This window comes from Rhinatrema bivittatum, chromosome 9 (assembly GCF_901001135.1).
Source record: "Rhinatrema bivittatum chromosome 9, aRhiBiv1.1, whole genome shotgun sequence".
In the NCBI taxonomy this organism is placed as follows: domain Eukaryota; kingdom Metazoa; phylum Chordata; class Amphibia; order Gymnophiona; family Rhinatrematidae; genus Rhinatrema; species Rhinatrema bivittatum.
The window spans coordinates 209,219,172-209,240,055 of NC_042623.1; the positions used below are offsets into that span (position 1 = coordinate 209,219,172).

The 20,884-nt window shown below is 48.2% G+C and overlaps 1 protein-coding gene across 1 annotated transcript in view; it reads right to left on the reverse strand.

Moving 5' to 3' along the window:
* Positions 1 to 20,884, reverse strand: part of HLTF (helicase like transcription factor) — a 333,607-nt gene that overhangs the window by 80,658 nt on the left and 232,065 nt on the right. Inside the window, 3 exon segments of the mRNA XM_029615024.1 lie at positions 5,155 to 5,333; positions 6,165 to 6,286; positions 16,047 to 16,226. Coding sequence (XP_029470884.1) covers positions 5,155 to 5,333; positions 6,165 to 6,286; positions 16,047 to 16,226 — 481 coding nt within the window.

Consider the following 20,884-nt stretch of genomic DNA (forward strand, 5'->3'; position numbering starts at 1 on the left):
ATCCGATAATCTGAAACTATTAGTGACCTCTAGATACTGCAACAAAGCTCTTCTGACATCCAGATGACTCAATTCTTTTGCATGAGACGCATCAACCTCCACATTTGGAAAAGCCGGAAGCTCCACTGTCCGACTTAAGAGGAACGCCGAAACCACCTTCGGCAGAAAAGACGGAACTGTCCTCAGAGAGACTCCAGAATCCGAAATCCATAAAAAGGCTGAACAAATTGCCACCAAAAAAAACATCTTCAGATCCTTTATAGTGGCCCTCCTGAAAAGCTCAAATGGTGTTTCACACATGCCCTTAAGGATCAAGTTAAGGATCCAAGAAGGACACACCTTATATGAACAGGGGGGGCACAAATGCTTCGCCCCTCGGAAGAAACGTAGCACATACAGATGCACAGCCAGAGTTGTTCCATTAATCTTGCCCCGCAAGCAGCCCAAGGCTGACACCTGCACCCTCAGGTCTGATGAAAGGTTTGTCCTTTAGTTCCCTGTCTGTGAAAAAGCCTGAATTTGTGCCACCGAAGTTCGCCGAGGATCAACCCCCTGGCTCCGTGTACCAAGACTCAAAGACCCTCCAAACCCGGACACAGCCAAGGAAGTAGAAGTCTTGTGAGCTTGCAATAGAGTAGAAATAACATCCTCCAGATATCCTTTCTTCCTTATTTGCCTCCTTCCAAAAGCCAAGCCGCCAGACAAAAGCAATTTTGGTAGATGGCTCAACCTCAGGGGGCTGTCCATTGCTAGATTGACCAGATCCACAAACCCAAGACCTTCATGACCATTCCGGTGCCATGAGAATCACCTTTCCTGGATGGACCTCTATCCTCCTTAGAACCTTGCCCACCAGAGGCCATGGAGGAAACACATTGATCAGAATACTGTATGGCCAACGAAGTACCAGGGCATCGACCCTTCTGCTCCGTGCTCTCTTCTGTAACTGAAGAAACGTGGTACCTTGTCATTCCTCCAGCTTGCCATCAAATCCATGAAGCATGTCCCATCTGCGAGAAATGAGGGTCAACATTTCTGCGATAGCTCCCATTCTCCGGGATCAAATTATTGTCGGCTGAGATAATCCACCTGCACATTGTTGGACCCCACTGTGTGTGAAGCTGCTATTGAGACCAGATGCTGTTCCACGCAGGACATCAGTATTTCCGCCTCCTGAGCAACTGCTCGACTCTTGGTACCTCCCTTGCGGTTGATGTAGGCCATAGTCGTCACATTGTCTGACAAGACTGACTACACAGTTGCGCAAAAGGGGAAGAAATTCCTGCAGAGCCAACTGCACCGCTCTCGTCTCTAGGCGATTGATGAACCAGGTCACTTCCTCTCCTGACCAATGGCCCTGCACAGACTGGGATGACACATAGCCCCCCCAACCAGAGAGACTGGCATCTGTAGTCACCAACATCCACTGAGGTACCTCGAGATTCACCCCGCGGCACAAATGGTCCTGGCCAAGCCACCATGAAAGACTGGGCCTGGTAAACTCTAAGCGACAGTGGAAGTTGAAACTGCTCTGAAATTGGATCCCACCGGGATATAAACGTCTTCTGTAGCACAAAGGTCGAGGCCATGGAACTGAGGAACTGCAGTAATCCCAGACCCTGGGCACTTGGGCCTCCAACGGGTTCCGAATTTGAGCCTGCAGCTTGACAATCCACTCCTTCATACGAAAGGCCTTCCCCACTCGAGTATTGAAGTGTGCGCCCAAGAACTCCAGCATCTGCATGGCTGAGCAAATTATAAAGCAGAGCCTTGTCCTATCATGCTCAAAATGAGTCAAGCGACCCCCGATGATTGGGACTTAGGAGACGAGCGCAGGCTCGGCTCCACTATCATCTTGGCCGGAACAGTTTGTTCACTCTGCGCCACGAAATGACTGGTACCAGGACTGCGACATCCCCGAGGTCTGCCTTTGACCACCACTTGCAGCTCTGCTCTGGCGGAAACACCTTTGCCTTTGAAACAGAGTGCACAGGGAGAAAACCTTTGAACCTTCTTGACTTGTCCTCCGGTAGCTTGGGGACCTTGTTATCTCCCAGATGCTATATCATCTTCTCCAAGTCCTCTCCAAACAGATGTTTGCCCTTAAAAAGCAACGCTCCCAGCTGAGCTTTAGATGAGACGTCCACTGACCAGTTCCGCAACCGAAGAAGTCTCCTAGCTGAGACCACTGATATCATTCTTCAAAGAGACTTGCGAATGACATCATACAAAGCATCCGCCCTGTAAGCGACCACTGCTTCCAATCGCTCCGCCTGTAGACTCCTGGGATGTCATATTCCTGTCACCTTGCAACTACTGCACCCAGCACAAACTAGTCTGGAGCATAAAGCTGCTGCAGACAGCCATCCAGATGCCCAGCGCTGACACCGTGATCCTTCAGAGCTGCTGTGCCAGCTATAGGAATTGTGGTTCTCTTCAAAACCACCAAGACCAAGGTAATCCATCTTTGGTACCTTCAAGAGCTCCAGAATGTCTTCGGGCAAAGGATAAAGCCTATTTATGACCCTGCTAACCTTAAGGCCAGTCTCTGGAGTATCTCACTCTCTGACATCTAGCACTTATAATCAACCTTTGAAAAGGAAAAGTCTTGGCTGGACCTCTCAAGCCGGTCATGACCAGATCCACTTCCTCCAGGTCAACCTGCTCCTACGTTACAGTTATTCCTTAATTCCGCCAGGACCAGCGGTATCAAGAGGCCCGAGTTCCTCCCTTTGAAACAGGGAGGAATCTTGGGATTGTCGCCTTTCATCGTCAGGACCTTCCCCATGTCCCCCCTTCAGATCCTGTGGTAAGAGAGAAGGATCAGCATCGGGAGAACCATCCCCAGATGGTAAACTCTGATCAAATTCCTCCGAGGATCCTTCCTTGGTGGCCTTTGACCCAGGACGACCAAGGACTCTCTGAATCCTAGTGGCCCCCGAAAATCTGGACTTCTTTTTGGGGTTGGTTCTGCCCTCCTCCGCTTAGGAATGGGCTGCTCCGCAGCCTGGTGGGCCAAAAAGTCTTTGTGCATCAACAAAACAAATTTGGCAAAAAAGGGGAGGAACCCTCCCAATCCTCTTCCAGAGGATCCTGTTCCTCCCCCAACTGGCTCCCATGGGCCCCCCCCCCGAGCCTCCTCCACAGAAAAATCAGCCGAGAAAGGACAGATTGGAGATTCCCTCCCCCTGCTGCATTTTGTGCCTTCGCTGTAAAGGTCTCCAACATGGCCATCATTCCCACACTCAGCAGGAAAGGATCAACAGTCTCACACATCGCAGCTCCAGGCCTGCCAGACCCCTGCTGTGATGAAGATGCTGCCGCAGTCTGTCTCCCTCCCCACTAGAGAGGCATCGGTGACAGCGGCCAGTCCGAGAGAGGCGCGCGGCACTCTCTCCACACGTGGTGCATCAACCGGCACACAGCATGGCTCTGACCGTGCAGCACACAAACACACATTGGGAGCCGCAAAAGGAAGTCCTTCTGCCACCAATGGGGAACACCAACAACCAGAGAAAAGCACGCTACCTGACTTCCCTTTTCCTTTCTGTACCTTTATTTTTTTTAAATAATTTTACAAAACAGACAGACAGCAAGCTTATCTGAAGGGTGGCAGAGGCTTGTCTCTAGAGACCTGAAGGTGAAGGAACTGGACAACAGACTTTCACACCCAGCGTGGATCAGCGAGCAAGGGTCCCCAACCCCCTGCTCGTCCTCTAAAACCAGGAGGGATGGTCCCACCAGGACCTGCCAACCTCCTGGGAGGGAATTCCTCCAACATTATCCTTATTTCTATTATCTTTCTTCTTTTTTTTTTTCCTTGGGTACAGAACTGCAAGTTTTGCACCTCCTCCATCTGCTGGAGACAGAGAAATACTGAGGAGCTGCAGGTGGCACACTGGGTTAAGAGGCAGTGCTTGCAAAACTGTCTCTGTCTCCATCAGCTGGAAGGGAGGCAAAACCCAGGAGTCTGGACTGATCTGTTTATGTACATGGAATCTGCTTTTTGTGATTCCTCCTATTTAGTATCATTAGGATACTAATGGGAGGAATCATAGAAAGCAGGATTTTTGGAGGGTTTTTTTTCATCAGCCCTTGAGCGGGGCAGGCATTAAATTTGCAACGTTAAAATGAAAGCTGTGGTCGCATGGCAATTTTTTGCATTAGGGGTAATAGCTAATAGCCTCATCAACATGAATTTACATGTGATGAGTGCTATTAGCTATGCACTGGTCTGGATGTGCATTTTGGATGCGCTAATCCCCTTATTGCATGAGGGGTTTTGGACACGTGTCCAAGCGCGTGAAAAGCCGTGCACTCAACCAAGCGCACTATATTACGTTGGCCTGATTATGAGGTTGCACCATGGAATGATACAAAGGCATTATGATATTCTCTGTTTTATTCTCCATTCCTTTCCTAATAATCCCTAGCATTCTATTTGCTTTCTTGGCTGCTACGCACACTAAGCAGAAGATTTCAATGTATTTTCAACGAAGACACTTAGATCCTTTTCCTGAGTGACAACTCCTAATGTGGAATCCTGCATTGTGTATCTATAATTTGTGTTACTCTTCTCTAAGTGCATCACTTTGCACTTGTTCACATTAATTTGCCATTTGCATGCCCAGACTCCCAGTTTTGCAATGTCCTCTTGCGATTTCTCACAATCCTCTTGTGATTTAATAACTTTGAATAATTTTGTGTCATCAGCAGCTCCTCATGTTCCCATTTCCAGGTCGTTTATAAATATATTAAAAAGCAGTGGTTCCAGACCAGATCCCTGGGGCATTCCACTATTCACCTTTCTCCACTGGGAAAATTTACCATTTAGCCCTACTCTGTTTTCTTTTAACCAGTTCCCAATCCACAATAGGACACTGCCCTGCCCTCTATCCCATGTCTTTTTAATTTTCTAAGAAGTTTCTAAAAAGACACTTTGGCAAATGCTTTCTGGAAATTTAGATACACTGTATCAACTGGCTCACCTTTATCCACGTTTATTTATGCCCTCAAAAAAAATATAGCTAATTTGTGAACCAGAAGAAATGTATTTGTTCCCATGTTTTGAGCTGACTGTTTTGAGTTATGCAGTCTAAAAGAAAATCTCATAGGCAATGTTGTATTTGCTAGATCCCAAATGTAGTAACTAACCTGTTCACTATGAATAACTTGACATATGCAGGGTTTACAAAAGACATGGGCGCATTGTGTTATCACAGGAAAAATCAAAGAATCCAAGCAAATTGCACATTCTTCATCCGAGCCAGAGCTCACGACCAACTTTATCTTATTCACCAGCTTCTCACGCAGCTCCTCTGGGGTGGACTCGCCTAAGAAGATTTACAGATGGCCAAAGGTTTAGAACACAATTCCTAAGCTTTGCTCACAAAATTACTTTTTCAGCTACTGTATTCCTTGGCATGAATATTTCTATCATAAACCAAACCCATGGGTCAAGAATGTAGTATACATTACATTTATTTATATTCAACTCCACTCTAACCAGTGGCATGGCTGCTTTCTAGATAATAATGTTACAGCAGGGTTATTCAAACTTTGTTACTCAGTAAGGCACTCTGCAGAAAAGGGGGTTGAAGATACATATTTAATGTGTTTCTTCCTCAGGAATTCAGTTTTTATATAGAAATTGCATTTGATTTTGTGATAAACCAACAATTCTGGTGCTAAGAGAGCCAGACAATGGTTTTAAAGTCTCAGCTAAGGTATCAGAACTCTTTCAAAACAGTTTTTGGGATTGATTGTTCTAAAAGTCTCAAAATATCAGTAAGGCCAAAATGTTTTCCAAATGTCTTATAATAAGTGTATATTTCTGCATATGTTTTTACAACCATCAAAAATCAAGGATGTTCATCTATTTCATTGAGTTTTTAAACTTTTAAAGATAGAACAGCAAGAAATGAATTATCTTAATTCATTACACTCTTCGACTATACAGCCTATTGCCCTCAACTTAATTATATGTAAGTAAGCAGAAAAAAATGCTTAAAGATAGGATGTAGCTAAAAATGTAATATTATCCCTAGGTACTATATTAAATTACTACTCTCCCTTAACTAGGGATAAATTAGGCCTAGGCAAGAAAACTCAGGATTTTTACAGCCTGGCTGACATGGAGTAATGCCTACTGTACATGTACTAACCTGGTGGACCACTGAAAGAAGTGTTTGTGACAAGATGCAGGTGACAACATAGCTGTCTTAATCGAACCAAGAGAGCAAGAACATCTGCGTAGTGCATTAGAACAGTCCCCTCATTAAAATACCTGAAGAAATGAATTTCAGTTTGAAATAACAAACATTACAAAACAGAATATCTGTCTAAGGAAGTTTAACATTATAACATATCAGAGTATGAATTTGTTACTGCTCATTTCCTATCCTATCATTTGTTACTGTCGACAATGTCTAAAATATCCGTTTATATAAGTTCCCTGGAATTGTAAATGACTAACAGTTTATGCCATGTACCAGGATTACTTATTAAGAGTGCTATTTTAGATTTGTAAACAAAACAGATTATAAAACAGAAAATGCTACTATAAAGATGCCAATATTCAAAATGTTGGTGTGGTTAAATTCAAGTCTTAGCTTAGTTTTCAATTTCTCTGCTACCTTGTTTAGCTGGATAGTGGCTGAATGTTGACCTTCTAGTTTCTCCCTATCCACCAAATGGATATGTTCTAGCCGGGTAAGTCACTGTCTGGTGAATGTTATGCAGATAAAAAAAAGAATCAGTGCAAGGGCATACTGGGGACAATGCTTAAATTTAACCAGTTCAGTCTGGGCAGTGGAGGGCAGATCTGAAGTTACACAGGTATATTTACCTGGCTAACTTTAACTGCGTATATTCAGTGGTACTTAACCAGTTAAGTTTCCCACTGAATATCCTATCCAAAGACAGCTGGATAAGTTTACCCTGCTAATTTGCCTCTCCCCATCCTGCTCATTATTGACTTCAAAGTGTTTATGGTCCTGAAAACTCAAGCTCTTTCACTAAACTGAAAGGAAATCAGAATATTAATTTGATTCAAGCAACAACGAATAACTTTAGTATGTTCTGGCATAAAATACAAAATACTGAAAATATTCTTACATTGAAAAATATACATAGAAAGAAAAAGAAGGTTCACATTCAGCCACTATCTGGCTGAGCAAGGTAGCCAGATAAACAGATCCAACTAACTTAGTCTGGATTTTCAGCGGCATGGTCACACCACTGAATATACTTGGCTATCTAACAGTTAGCCAAATAAGTTTATCCATTTTACCTTAAACCTGCTCAATAGCAAGTCTAACATCCAGCTAATATAGGTGGATAAGGATGAATGGCTTAAATGGCTAACAGGGTCATTTATCAAATTGCGTTAGGACCCTAATGCCCACGATAAAACCGTAACGCATGCAATAAATAGTTTTACATGCACAGTCAGAGATACGAACAGCTCAGTAGATATCATTGAAGGGACTTCTAACGTCTTGTGACGGGTGTCCTCTTTGGTGACCAGGTCAAAAGGGATGGCTTTGGACATTTCTTTTATGAAGTTAGCAAAGGAGAGGTCTTCTGGAGGGGACAGTCTCCTTTCTTCCGGAGGAGAAAGCTCTGAGAGTAGGTCCTCTGTGGAAGTGTTGATCTGCTCCTCGGTGAGAAACACTCTCCCAATCCTGGTGTTGAAACACACCCCAGGAACTCCAACACCTGCGAATCGGCAAATTCACAACCCAACCCAGAGACCTTAGCCGCTGCAGGACCACTGCCACTGCCTGACTGACTTTGCCTAAATAAGACAATCATCGAGATATGGGTGAACCAGAATGCCCTCTTTCCTGAGAGCCGTCGCCACCACGATCACCTTGATGAAGGTCCTCAGGGCTATTGCCAGACCAAAAGGCAGAGCGCAAAACTGAAAATGGGACCTGAGCACCATGAACCGGAGAAATCTTTGATGATCCAGTCGGACTATTATGTGCAAGTAAGCCTTGGTCAAATCTAGAGAGGCCAAAAACTCCTTTGCGCACGGTGGCAACCACAGATCATAGGGTCTCCATCCAAAATAGAGGGATCCTGAGAGCTGCATTCATTATCTTCAGATCCAAGATTGGGTGGAAGGTCCCTTACTTTTTTGGGATCACAAAATAAATGGAGTACCTTCCTGGTTTCCCCTTTCCTCCATGGGAAAGGGCACGACGGCTCCCAGCATCTGTAAACAGTTGATGGTCTCCCGAACCACCCGTGTTTTGCTTGCATACGTGCAAGAAGACTCCATAAACACGTCTTTTAGCAGGTGAGCAAATTCTAAAGCATAACTGTCTTATCACATTTAGGACCCACTGATCCATGGTGATCTTGGCCTACTCCTTGTAGAAAAGATTTAACTGACCCCCTATAGCTGGCACCGAGGAGTAGACTGGCCCCATATCACTGTGTGGACTTGGGACCCGAGGCTCCCTGTTCAGCCTTCAGCCTTGAAAGGACTGGCCCCAAAATTGCTGCCTGCCAGATCCTTGTCTCTGGGCTCCTCCTGAAGCCCCCGCCCCCCCCTCCCCCCGAGGTCTCATCTGCATCTACCGACAGTGCCACCTGGCCCAGGACTCGCCGAACCCTGGTCGACTCACCTGCCTGTGTGCGCTTGGGCCGTTTGGCCTGCCGAGGTCCCTGTGGGTCCTCGAGCCTAGGAAGGGGCTGCCCCACAGTCCTCCTGGCGAGATAAGCCCTGGGCAAGAACAGCACAAAATCTGGAGAAAACTCCTCCAGGTCTTCAGGATCCTCCTCCTCACCAGAGGTTTCTGGGCCCCCTGGGCCTCTTCCAAAGGCTGGTGAGAGAGGTAGAGGAAGAGCTCCCGCTCCTGCTGCCCTCTCAGTTGCCACCTTAAAAGAATTCAAGATGGCCGCCGTTCCTGCTGAAACCAGGAAAAGGTCGCCTGCCGAATTGGCATTTCCTGCACTCCTTGCAGCTTACCGAGGCCGGCCCGCTGCTGCTGCCGCCGGCATTCTCATGCTGTCCTCTCTCCTGGAGAGGTAGTGGAAACAAAGGCCACCCTGCGTGAGATGCGCGTGTGATTCTACACAAACCACACAATGGCTACCACGTGGCATGGCTGCCGAATGAGTGAGCGCATGGGAGAGACAGGGTTGCTGCCTGATAGGAGTGCTGGTGATCCACACCCCCCCCTCCCGGGCTGCTGCGAAAACCCCACTGCACAAGCCGCACCAAAGCACAAACCAGAAGGGATGGCCCCACCAAGACCTGCCAACCTTCTGGGAGGAAGTCCTGTTGAGCTGAACTCTAATTTTCCTTTTTTCTAAACACCTATCCTAAGATTGAAGGTTTTGAACTGCCACCATCTCCTGGAGACAGAGAAATACTGAAGGACTGCAGGTGGCACACCGGGTTATATGCCAGTCTCAGTGAAGCTTTCTCTGTCTCCATCTGCTGGAAGGGAGGCAAAACCCAGGAGTCTGGACTGATCTGGGTACGTACAGGGAAAGGAAAATTGGTTCTTACCTGCTAATTTTCTTTCCTGTAGTAACACAGACAAAAAAAAAAAAAAAAAAAGAGGTGGCGGTCTTCTCTTAGCCACCAAAAAAGAATTCAGACTCAGCCCACCACCAGTCAAGACCTCCACCAATCTCGAACTGGGTCTCTTCAAGTCTAAACATCTGCAAATACTACTAGTGTATGCCCCACCAGGACTTCTAGATACTGATACCTCCCCCCTCATAGAAGTTATTGCCAAACACATCAACATGGACTTGCCAGCTATGATACTGGGGGACTTCAAGCTCCATGTCGACGCCTCACCACCCACCCCCAACTGTGAAGCCTTCCTCACCACACTCGGGGCTATGGGATTTGAACAAATCATCGACAAACCTACCCATAAAGCAGGACACACGCTCTACCTCATCTTCATAAACTCCAGCATATCATACAATGAAACCCCAGACTGCACCTCTGTTCCCTGGTCAGACCATTCGCTGATATCTGCCACCTTCACGACTCAAAGAATCCGTAACCTCCCTCAACCCCACTCTACCATCCACTTTAGGAAACCTCGTCCATCCGACATGCTCAGTGAACACCTCTCCAAAGAACTCCCCAACCTGGATACCACCAACCCCAACTCAGCTATCCTATCTTGGTACAATATCACAGAGTCAATAGCTAATAAAATATGCCCCAATGCGGTGAAAATAATCAATCAGAAGCAAAAAAGGAAACAACCCTGGTTCTTCTCAGAACTCAAAACGATGAAACAAGACCTCAGACACAAGGAAAGCAAATGGCACAAGACCCCCAACACCTCGACATTATCTGACTATAAACGCACCCTTCATATCTACAATCACTCCATTCTACGGACAAAAAGAGACTTCTACGCCAGCAGAATTCACGACTTACAATTTGACGCCAAGGCCCTGTTCTCCTATGTCTCCCAACTTACCAAATCCACTGCCCCTGCTATCCCAGATGACCAGGTATAGTCTAAAGCAAATGAGCTAGCGCTCTTTTTTCAAAAAAATTTTTCAAACACAATAGCGCTCCTCCCCACTAACTCAACCCCCCCCCCCCCCCCCCCCCTCACTAATTCCTACACCCCTGCTCACTATGGAGCTAACCTGGACACCTTCGAATCCACAATCCCCCTTGGAGATTGAGTCCACTCTTAAGACGCTGAAACCATCTAGCCACCCGGACCACATTCCAACAAAACTTCTTCTGCTCATTCCAGACACTATCTCCAGAGCTTTGGCGAACATCATAAATTGCTCCCTCTCCCAAGGAATTTACCCGGACATTCTAAAAACTGCTTCCCTCAAACCCCTTCTGAAGAAACCCAACCTGGACACAAGAGAACTCTCCAATTTCCGCCCCATCTCTAATCTCCCTTTTCTTGCAAAACTCACGGAGATGTTAGTAAATACACAACTCTCAGACTACCTAGAAGAACATAAAATCCTCTACCCATCCCAATACGGCTTCCGTAAATCTTTCAGCACTGAAACTCTTATCTCCCTCTCAGACCACATCCTCATGGGCCTAGACAAAGGGCTCTCATTCCTTCTAGTCCTTCTCGACATCTCTGCTGCCTTCGACACCGTGAACCACGCCATCCTACTAAATCGCCTCTCAGACATCGGATTATCAGGATCGGCCCATAGATGGTTCAACTCCTTCCTTAACAATAGAAGTTTCAAAGGCAAAATTAATAATAAAGAATCTCCCGACATCGAATCAACTCTAGGCGTACCCCAAGGCTCATCCCTGTCTCCCACTCTCTTCAATATCTACCTTTTTCCCCTTTGCCAGCTTCTCACAAACCTAAAATTAATACACTTATCTCTACGCAGACGACATACAGATTCTGATCCCCATAACAGAATCCCTCCCAAAAACACTCATCTACTGGGATAACTGCTTCCAATCCATCAACAACCTCCTCACCAGCCTGCACCTGGTTCTCAACGCGGCCAAGACCGAACTCCTTCTGATCTCCTCCGAACACACGGGCTTAACCCATCAGACACCCCACAACACCCAGATCGCGCAAGTAAGAGACCTAGGAGTAATCCTCGACAACCATCTAAACCTAAAGAAATCCATCAACAACACAACTAAGGATTGCTTTTATAAACTTCAAGTTTTGAAAAGGCTCAAACCCCTCCTCCACTTCCAGGATTTCAGGACTGTCCTTCAATCAACGCTTTTCTCAAAGACAGACTACTGCAACACTCTCCTCCTTGGGCTCCCCAGCTCATCTACCAAACCCCTACAGATGCTCCAGAACGCAGCGGCGAGAATCTTAACTAACACCAACCGGGGAGCACACATCACCCCTATCCTCCGGAACCTAAATTGGCTGCCAATAAAATACAGAATCTTGCACAAGTCCCTCACCACAATGCACAAAACCATCCACAAGCAGCTTCAACTAGATCTGCAATTCCCACTCAAACTATACTCCTCCTCTAGACCCATCAGAGAAGCGAATAAAGGAACCCTTCAAGTCCCACCAATTAAAGCCACGCGTCTATCAACTACCAAAGAAAGAGCATTCTCTACAGCGGATCCTACCATCTGGAATAACATGCCGACAGACCTCAGACTGGAACCCTGCCCTCTAACCTTTTGAAAAAAACTTAAGACTTGGCTTTTCCGGCAAGCCTTCCCTTAACTGCCTAAAATCGTCAATTACTACATCTTCAGACTCTACCTCCTGACTAGACGCCACGCCTATTTTCGGCGCTTTGTATTTCTCATGTTTAGTTCCACTGCCCTTTGTTTCTGGCTTCCCTAGCCCCCAAGTTCTATTTCCTTGTTCTATGTAACTTTGCTTCTTTGTTAAATAGTTTATTCAGTTAATCCCATTGTTCCATGTAAACCGATTTGATATGAATTCTATTCATGAAGGTCGGTATAGAAAAGTATTAAATAAATAAAATAAACACTGTAGTGCCTCTCTATTCTTGCCTACGAGAGGCCAAGGAGGGAATACATACAGAAGAACCTCCAGAAGCCAAGGAATCATCCTAGCATCGACACCCTTGGCCCAATATTCCCACCTGTAACTGAAAAAGCGAGATGCCTTTGCACTGAGACAAATCGCCATTAGATCCACTTGGGGACAACCCCACCTCTCTCGAATGAGCTGCATCGCCGACTCTGACATTCCCACTCTCCTGGATCTAGAAGTCTGCGACTTAAAAAATCCGGCTGGACTTTTTCGATCCCTGCAATATGAGATGCCGCTATCTGAAGCAGGTGCTGCTCCGACCAAAGAATTAACTCCTGAGACACCATTTGACTCTTGGTTCCGCCCTGCCGTTTGATATATGCTACGGTCATCGCATTGTCAGACAAGACCCTCACCGAGTGTCCTTGAACCAAAGGCAAAAAGGCCAGTAATGCCACCCTCACTGCTCTGGTCTCTAAGCGATTGATAGACAAGGAGGCCTCTTCCGCTGACCAAGTGCTCTGGGCCGATTTTTGCTGGCATTCTGCCCCTCCCCCCCCCCCCCCCCCCCCCCCCCCCCCCCCCCCCCCCCCCCCCCCCCCCCAAAATCAGAAAGATTGGCATCGGTAGTGAGAATTACCCAATCCGGGACCTCCAGATCGACACTATGTACTAGATTGGAGCTCTGTAGCCAACAAGACAGGCTGTTCCACATAGGAGCATCGAGAGACATATGCTGATGAAAAGCCTCTGACAACTGATTCCACTGCGCCAACAGAGCCCTCTGTAATGGTCTCATATATGCAAAGGCCCAGGGAATCAACTCGAGAGTTGAAGCCATTGAACCCAGAATCTGCAAACCATCCCAGGCTCTGGGTACTCTCAACATTTACAAGTGCTGAACTTGCGTCTGCAACTTACACTCTCTCCCCTCCATCAGGAAAACCTTGCCTACCTTCGTATTGAACAGAGCTCCCAAATAATCGAGATTCTGAGACACAGTTAGATGGCTCTTTGCCAAATTCACCACCCAGCCTAGAGATTCTAGAGTATGAATCACCTTCTGGACTGCATGGCGACAATTGGCCTCCGACTTCACCCTGATGAGTCAATCTTCGAGATAAGAGTGTACCAACACTCCCTCGTGACTTACGGCTGCCGCCACTCAAGCATGACCTTGGTAAAGGTTTGTGGTGCCGTGGCCAGCCCGAAAGGGAGAGCCTGAAACTGGAAATGCTGACCCAGCATCATAAATATAAGAAAACGCTGGTGATCCCGACGAATGGGAATGTGCAGGTACGCCTCCGTCAAGTCCAACGAAGCCAGGAATTCTCGATTGCGCACCGCCGCAATTACAGACCACAAGGTCTCCATTCAAAATCTTGGGACCCTCAATGCTGCATTTACCCATTTCAAGTTCAGAATGGGGTGAAAAGTGCCCTCTTTCTTTGGAAATACAAAGTAAATTGAAAACCGACCTTTGCCCCGTTCGTCCGGAGGGACTGGAACTACAGCCCCTAAGATCTGCAACCTGTCTAAAGTCTCCTGAACCGCCCAACGCTTTTTTACCGACCTGCAGGGGGAGACTAGAAAGAGTCATGAATGGGACACGCAAATTCTAATGCGTAACAGACTGACACTGAGCACGCACTGATCCTGAGTGATCTTGACCTACTCCCCGTAGAAACGAGCCAAACGACCCCCTATAAAAAAAAAATGACGGGAGTGAGCCAGCCTCTCTTCATTGGGAGGATTTTGCCCCTGTAGCGTCACCTACTGTGGAAGCTCTGAAGGGCCTACAACCACCCCGAAAGGGCTGCCCCCAGGTCTGACTGTGGCTGGAAAACTGCTTCTGCAAAGCTGGGGCTCCTCTCACATGAAGAGACAATCTGCCTTCCCAGAAAGGACTGCTTAGTCTTAGGTCTATCTTCCAGAAAATTGTGTACCTTATTGTCACCCAATTATTTGATCAATTGCTCCAAGTCCTCCCCAAACAAAAGACGTCCTTTGAAAGATAGGGAACTCAACTGGGACTTGGATGACACATTGGCCGACCAGTTGCGCAGCCACAATAACCACCAGGCAGACACAGCGGAGGCCATAAGACAAGACAAAGGCCTCACCAAATCATACAAAGTGTCTGCTATGTATGCGACCGATCCCTCCAAATGGTTCACATATTCGCAACAACACCTGCCTTTGCCTGTCCATCATGAAGCTGCTGCACCCAATGCAGACAGGCATGTTGCATGAAGCTGGAACAAATGGCTGCCCGCAAACTCAGAGCGGACACTTCAAAGATCCTCTTAAGATGGACATCCTTCAATGTCACAGCACCCGCTACGGGAATAGTCGTCTTAGTGACCTCAGATACCGTCGCGTCCATTTTCGGAATAGAAAAAGCTCTAAGGGCTGTTCAGGCAAGGGATAAAGCTTCAAAATTGCTCGTCCAATTCTCAATCCGGCATCGGGAGGAAGTGGTGAAGACTAAAACTGTGAAGGATTTCAAAGGGGCATGGGATAAACACTGTGGATCCCTAAAAGGCTAGAGGATGGGAATAAATAAAAAAGCTAAACCGGCACGGAGCGACAGTTACTACCCTTAAGAGAAACATGGGGCTAACCTGCACGGAGCGGCAGTTACTACCTTGGGAAGCTTGCAGGACAGACTGGATGGACCATTTGGTCTTTTTCTGCCGTCATTACTATTACTATGTTAAATCTAAAGGCCCTCCTGCCCCCCTCCATTGGGCCCGGGTGGACCGGGGAAAGTCCCAGGGGAGAATGTCCCGTTCCCTCCAGTGGTGCGGGCAAAATCTCAGCCGAGGGGCCTGACATGGGAGGAACTTTCCTTGACAGGAGCTCTTGTCGCGGCAGAGCCGGCACTGCTCCTTCGGCGTTTCGCAGGGGCCGGGAGCTGCGACGGCCCTTCAGCCCCCCAAAACGCACACAGAGCACAGCCGAATGCGGCCTAAGCGTGTTGAAACCATGCCACATACGCGGTAGGCCCTGCCGTAAGCCTGTCTTATTGTATTTTCAGATTTTGCCACAGATTTTTCAATTTCCCCTCTAATGTGATTGTCAACTTTGGCAACTGAAGTTGCTGACTATTGCAAAAGCAAAAGGGTCTGTGTTCTTAAGATACTTCTTTGTATTTTTTTTTTTTTTGTAACATGATTTATGTTAAATGCATAGAAAATGAACTGGCTTCAACAGGCATCATTTCTATCACTGGCTAAGCAGCTTCAGATCAAAATTTCTAATTTTGATCTTTATCATGCATCACCTTTCTTATAGCTTTTTGGAAATAACCTGCGTGAAAGAAAAGAATAGACATACTTATTAGCACAGAGCTCCAACAGTTGTATGGATCTTGGAGAAAACTGGATTATTCATAGGTGCGCTACCTTTAATGGACCAACCAAAAAATGAATGTTGTTGTACATGAGCTTTTGAGACCACATAAGTCACGTCTTTTGATTCTAATCATTAAAAACCCATTACAAAAAATACACTATTGTATTTTAAAGCACAGTGGTTTCCTTCATCTTTGTCAGCCCCTGCCCTTACCTGCTAATGACAGCTCTGCCTTCGTGCTTCAGAGATTCGTAAACTTGTCTTTCGTCCTCTGACAGCGTTATGTGCTGAATGAACACCTTGCGTTCAGGCAATTCCAGTACTGCCTTGCCTTTCACTTTGCTTGTTTTTGTCCGTCTCAGTGTAATATTTTTAACTAGGGCTTGCAGGCGCCTAAAAAAAGAAATTCAAAGCAGTCTCAAAATACAGTAAAGATCAAACCAGCACATGGAATACAGAAGATATTTCAATAATTAAACCAAATAGTAAGTGGATGCCTAATGGACCAATTAATCCTGTCATACACACTTCTGAAGCACTTGTACTTAAAGATTTAGAAGAAAAGGAAAATAAAGTAAAGTTCAAGAATAATTTGACTGTGAATGAGAAACTCGCCATAAAAATCACTCAGTAATGATAAAAATATAATCATTAAATTTGCAAAGGTGGGGCAGTAGTGGTTCTCGATAGACAGAAGTATATTCAGGAGATTGAGCGGCAACTCTCTGATGATAAATTTTATAGTAAGTCAGCTGTAGATCCGACAGTAAAAGTTAAGGAATCAACTGACAATTTACTCTCTGTTACGGTCCCGGGCCATGCCCCGGGACCTCCACTCACCTCGTGGCCAGGCCGGGCCGTGGGAACCCTTCCCCGGCTGTCCAGGCCTGAAACGTAGCCTGCTGCTGCGTCCCCTCCGCGAGGGAGACGCCGTCGACCTTCCACCGCTGGCCCTGCCCCCTGGGCGCACGCGCCGGGGCCCAGGATTTAAAGGGGCCAGCGTGGGAAATGGAGGACAGCCCTAATGATGACATCAGACGCTGCCGGGTTATTTAAACCCTGCAGCCACCTCTAGACCTCGCCTTGCAACGAGGTTCGCTCTTTGGAGTTGCTAGTTGCTGTCCCAGGACTCCCATCTATCTTTGGCTTTGGACTTCTGACTTCTGACTCTGCTTCGTCCATTGACTTCAGCTTCCACCCCTGGTTTTGGCCTCGGACTTCTGACTTCTGACCCTGCTTAGTCCATTGACTTCAGCTTCCACCCCTGGTTTTGGCTTCTGACCCTGCTTCGTCCATCAACTCCGACTTCAGCTTCCTCGTCGTCTACAGGTATCCAGTTCTTGCTTGCCCAGCTCTCACTGGCTCCTCCTGGGAGAGCCACGGGCTTCCAAGGGCAAAGACTCTTCTGGCCTCCTGGGCTCAACCGCTCCCATCGATCATCTCTTCGGCTGCTTCCTTGATCCTTGGTCGCATAGGGTCACACCTAAGTCCAAGAGGCCTGGGTCCCTACGGGCTCCTCCTGGGGGGACCTCAGGCTTCCAGTGGTGAAGCCTTCTTCGGAACACCTCTTCAGCGCCGCCTCCCAGCTGCGACGCCCACTGTGGGCCCCCACAGTGCAACACCTGCAGTCTCAGCCGGCCCAAGGGTCCATCACCCTAACAGTTTGCAAAACCATGGACCTGGCAGAAGCCACGGGCGTGAAAGCCATTTCAGGTATTGCACAGTGGTTGCAACAACAACAAATCTGCATTGACTCCCTGATGACAACGGTGCAGAGATTAGCAAATGAGATTGACAGAGCCGCCGCACTCAGCCCCCCGGTCCCCATAGCTGTGGCCGACGTCTGACCAGCCATCCCTACGCAACTACCGGTGCCCTCACGGTACTCTGGGGATGCCAAGCTATGCCGGGGATTTCTTAATCAATGTTTCATCTGGTTCAACCTTCTGCCAGCTCAGTTTCCCACGGATCGGATTAAAACCAACTACATTATCACCTTGTTAGACGGGAAACCCCTGGCATGGGCCTCTTCCCTATGGGAGCGTCAGGACTCCCGCCTGGCTAACCTGGAGCAATTTGTCGAAGCCTTCTGGCAGGTTTTCGATGAGCCTTCCCGCAAGCCCACCGCTGCTTCAGAGTTACTGCAGCTACGGCAGGGCAGCCGGCCCCTGTCAGAGTACGCCATAGAATTCCAGATGCTAGCAGCCGAGCTGAACTGGGGAAATGACACCTTCACAGCATTTTCCTGGAAGGTCTCTCCCCAACGCTCCAAGATGAGCTGGCGGGCAGGGACATCCCGGACGATCTGAACGGCCTCATTGACCTGGCAGATCGCGTGGACCGCTGGATCCAACGCCGCTTCCGGGAGGGGAGACCTGGTCGGAGGTTTGGATACTCGGGAACCCCATTTTCCCGACCAGTACCCTCTTCTTCGGCCTCTCCAGCAAATGAAGATACAGAACCTATGCAGTTGGGCCGAGGACCAATCTCTCAGGAGGAGAGAAGAAGACACTGGGCCCAGGGTCTGGGTCTATATTGTGGTGGTAAGGGCCACTTCCTTGCTCAGTGTGGTGTTCGGCCGGGAAACGTCTGGACCTAGGGATAGTCGGGGAGTTAACCCTAGGTAACACCACTTCTGCCTCCCCATGTACTGTTCCAGTGACCACACTTCTTCCCGAAGGAGAGTTCGATACACTAGCCTTGACTGACTCCAGAGCCGGGGGCAATTTTATCCTCAAGGACTTAGTCCAACAACTCCGGATTGGGGTCCAACCCCAAAGACCTCTTCTCCGGATGTCTTCCATCCATGGGACCCATCTTCCAGGGATTATCTCTACTTGTACCGAGCCCCTCACCCTACACACGGGCCTTCTGCATGTGGAGGAGATCTCATTCCTCATCTTGGATAAATCCATGCATCCAGTCATCTTGTGACTACCCTGGTTGCGGAAGCACTCCCCGGTAATCTGTTGGGATACTCTCCAGGTGGCATCCTGGGGTTCGTCGTGCTTTGACTCCTGTCTGACCGCTGTTCAGCGACTTTCGATACCTCTCCTGACCGCTTCGGTAGTGCTGCTGCCCCAGTATCAAGACTACCAGGATGTCTTCTCGAAGGAGAAAGCCGAGCTCCTCCTGGAGCATCGACCCTTTGACTGTGCCATTACCCTGATCCCGGGTACCAAACCCCCTCGAGGACAGGTGTACCCCGTTGTCACTCCCGGAGACACGAGCTATGTCTGCATATATCCAAGAGAACCTGGACCGAGGGTTCATTCGACCGTCCAACTCCCCGGCGGGAGACGGGTTCTTCTTCGTAGCAAAGAAGGACGGGTCCCTCCGACCTTGTATAGATTATCGTGGTCTGAACAGTATTACCCAACGCAACAGTTATCCATTGCCTTTGATTCCGGAACTACTGGACCGACTACAGGGAGCCAAAATCTTCATGAAGCTGGATCTCCGTGGGGCCTATAACCTGGTCAGGATTAGGCCAGGCGATGAGTGGAAGACTGCATTCGACACAAGGGATGGCCACTACAAATACCTGGTCATGCCCTTCGGTCTCTGCAATGCTCCTGCGGTTTTCCAGAACCTCATGAACGAGGTACTAAGGGACATGTTACATACGTCGGTCATTGTCTACCTAGATGACGTGCTGATATAATCTAAGGACTTGTGCAAGCACCGCCGTGAGGTCCGCAGGGTACTGCAGAAACTTTGGGATAACCGGCTCTACGCGAAAATGGAGAAGTGTCAATTTGAGCAGGAGTCCTTACCCTTCCTGGGGTATATCGTGTCCTCCACAGATTTCCATATGGATCCCGAAAAAGTGACGGCCATCAAGGATTGGCCTCAACCTGTGGGAATCAAGGTGTTCCAATGCTTTCTTGGCTTCGCCAACTTCTACCGGCAATTTATACCACACTACTCCACGATGGTGGCGCCGCTTATGGCCCTCACCAAGAAGGGGGCTGACACCAGAAACTGGCCTGCTGCGGCGGTACAAGCGTTCCAAGAGCTGAAGGCAGCCTTCCTTCAGGACACCTGTCTCCATCACCCGGACCCCCAACGTCAGTTCATTGTGGAAGTTGATGCCTCCGACATGGCGGTTGGAGCTGTTCTGAGTCAAATATCCAGCAACGGCAAATCCCTGTCATGTTCCTACTTTTCCCGGAAATTCTCACCTGCAGAAAAAAATGGCATAGGAGACAAGGAACTTCTGCCCATCAAAATGGCCTTCGAAGAATGGCGCCAGTGGTGGAAGGGGCCCAGCACCCAGTAGTCGTGTATACGGACCACAAGAACTTAGAATGTTTGTGCCGTGCCCAGTGCCTCAACCCCCTGATAGGCCTGGTGGTCCCTGTTCTTTAGCTGCTTCGACTTCCTCCTTCGCTACAGACCAGTAGACAAGAACATCTGGGCGGACGCCCTTTCCCGTATGGCGGAGACGGAGGACACCCCAATCCACCACAGTGCATACTCGACCCGGCTATGGTGCTCCTCGTGGCATCTAACGTGGTTCCTATGGGAAAGATGGTAGTACCAGTCCGTCTCCGGAAGAAGGTACTCTCTTGGACCCATGACTCCCTAACCGCAGGTCACCCAGGGGTAGCTAGAACCCAGGAATTACTCTGAGTTCTACTGGTGGCTCCAGTTTAAGAAGGACGTCCGGCTCTATGTCAGCTCCTACCCGACCTGTGCCCAACAGAAGACTCCTGCCGGCCGCCCCTGGGGCCTTCTTCAGCCACAGCCTATTCCTACTGAGCCGTGGACCCACTTATCCACGGACTTCATCGTCGATCTACCCGCTTCAGAAGGGAAGATGGTGATCTGGGTTACGATTGACAGGTTCTCCAAGATGGCTCACTTTGTTCTCCTCGCTAAGCTGCCCACAGCACCTGAACTTGCAAACCTGTTCACCCGCCACATCTTTCGCCTTCATGGACTCCTCCGACACATTGCCTCGGATAGGGGCTCTCAATTCACGGCGAAGTATTGGAGGGCGCTCTGTAAAATGTTTGGGGTCCAGCTAGACTTCACGACCGACTTCC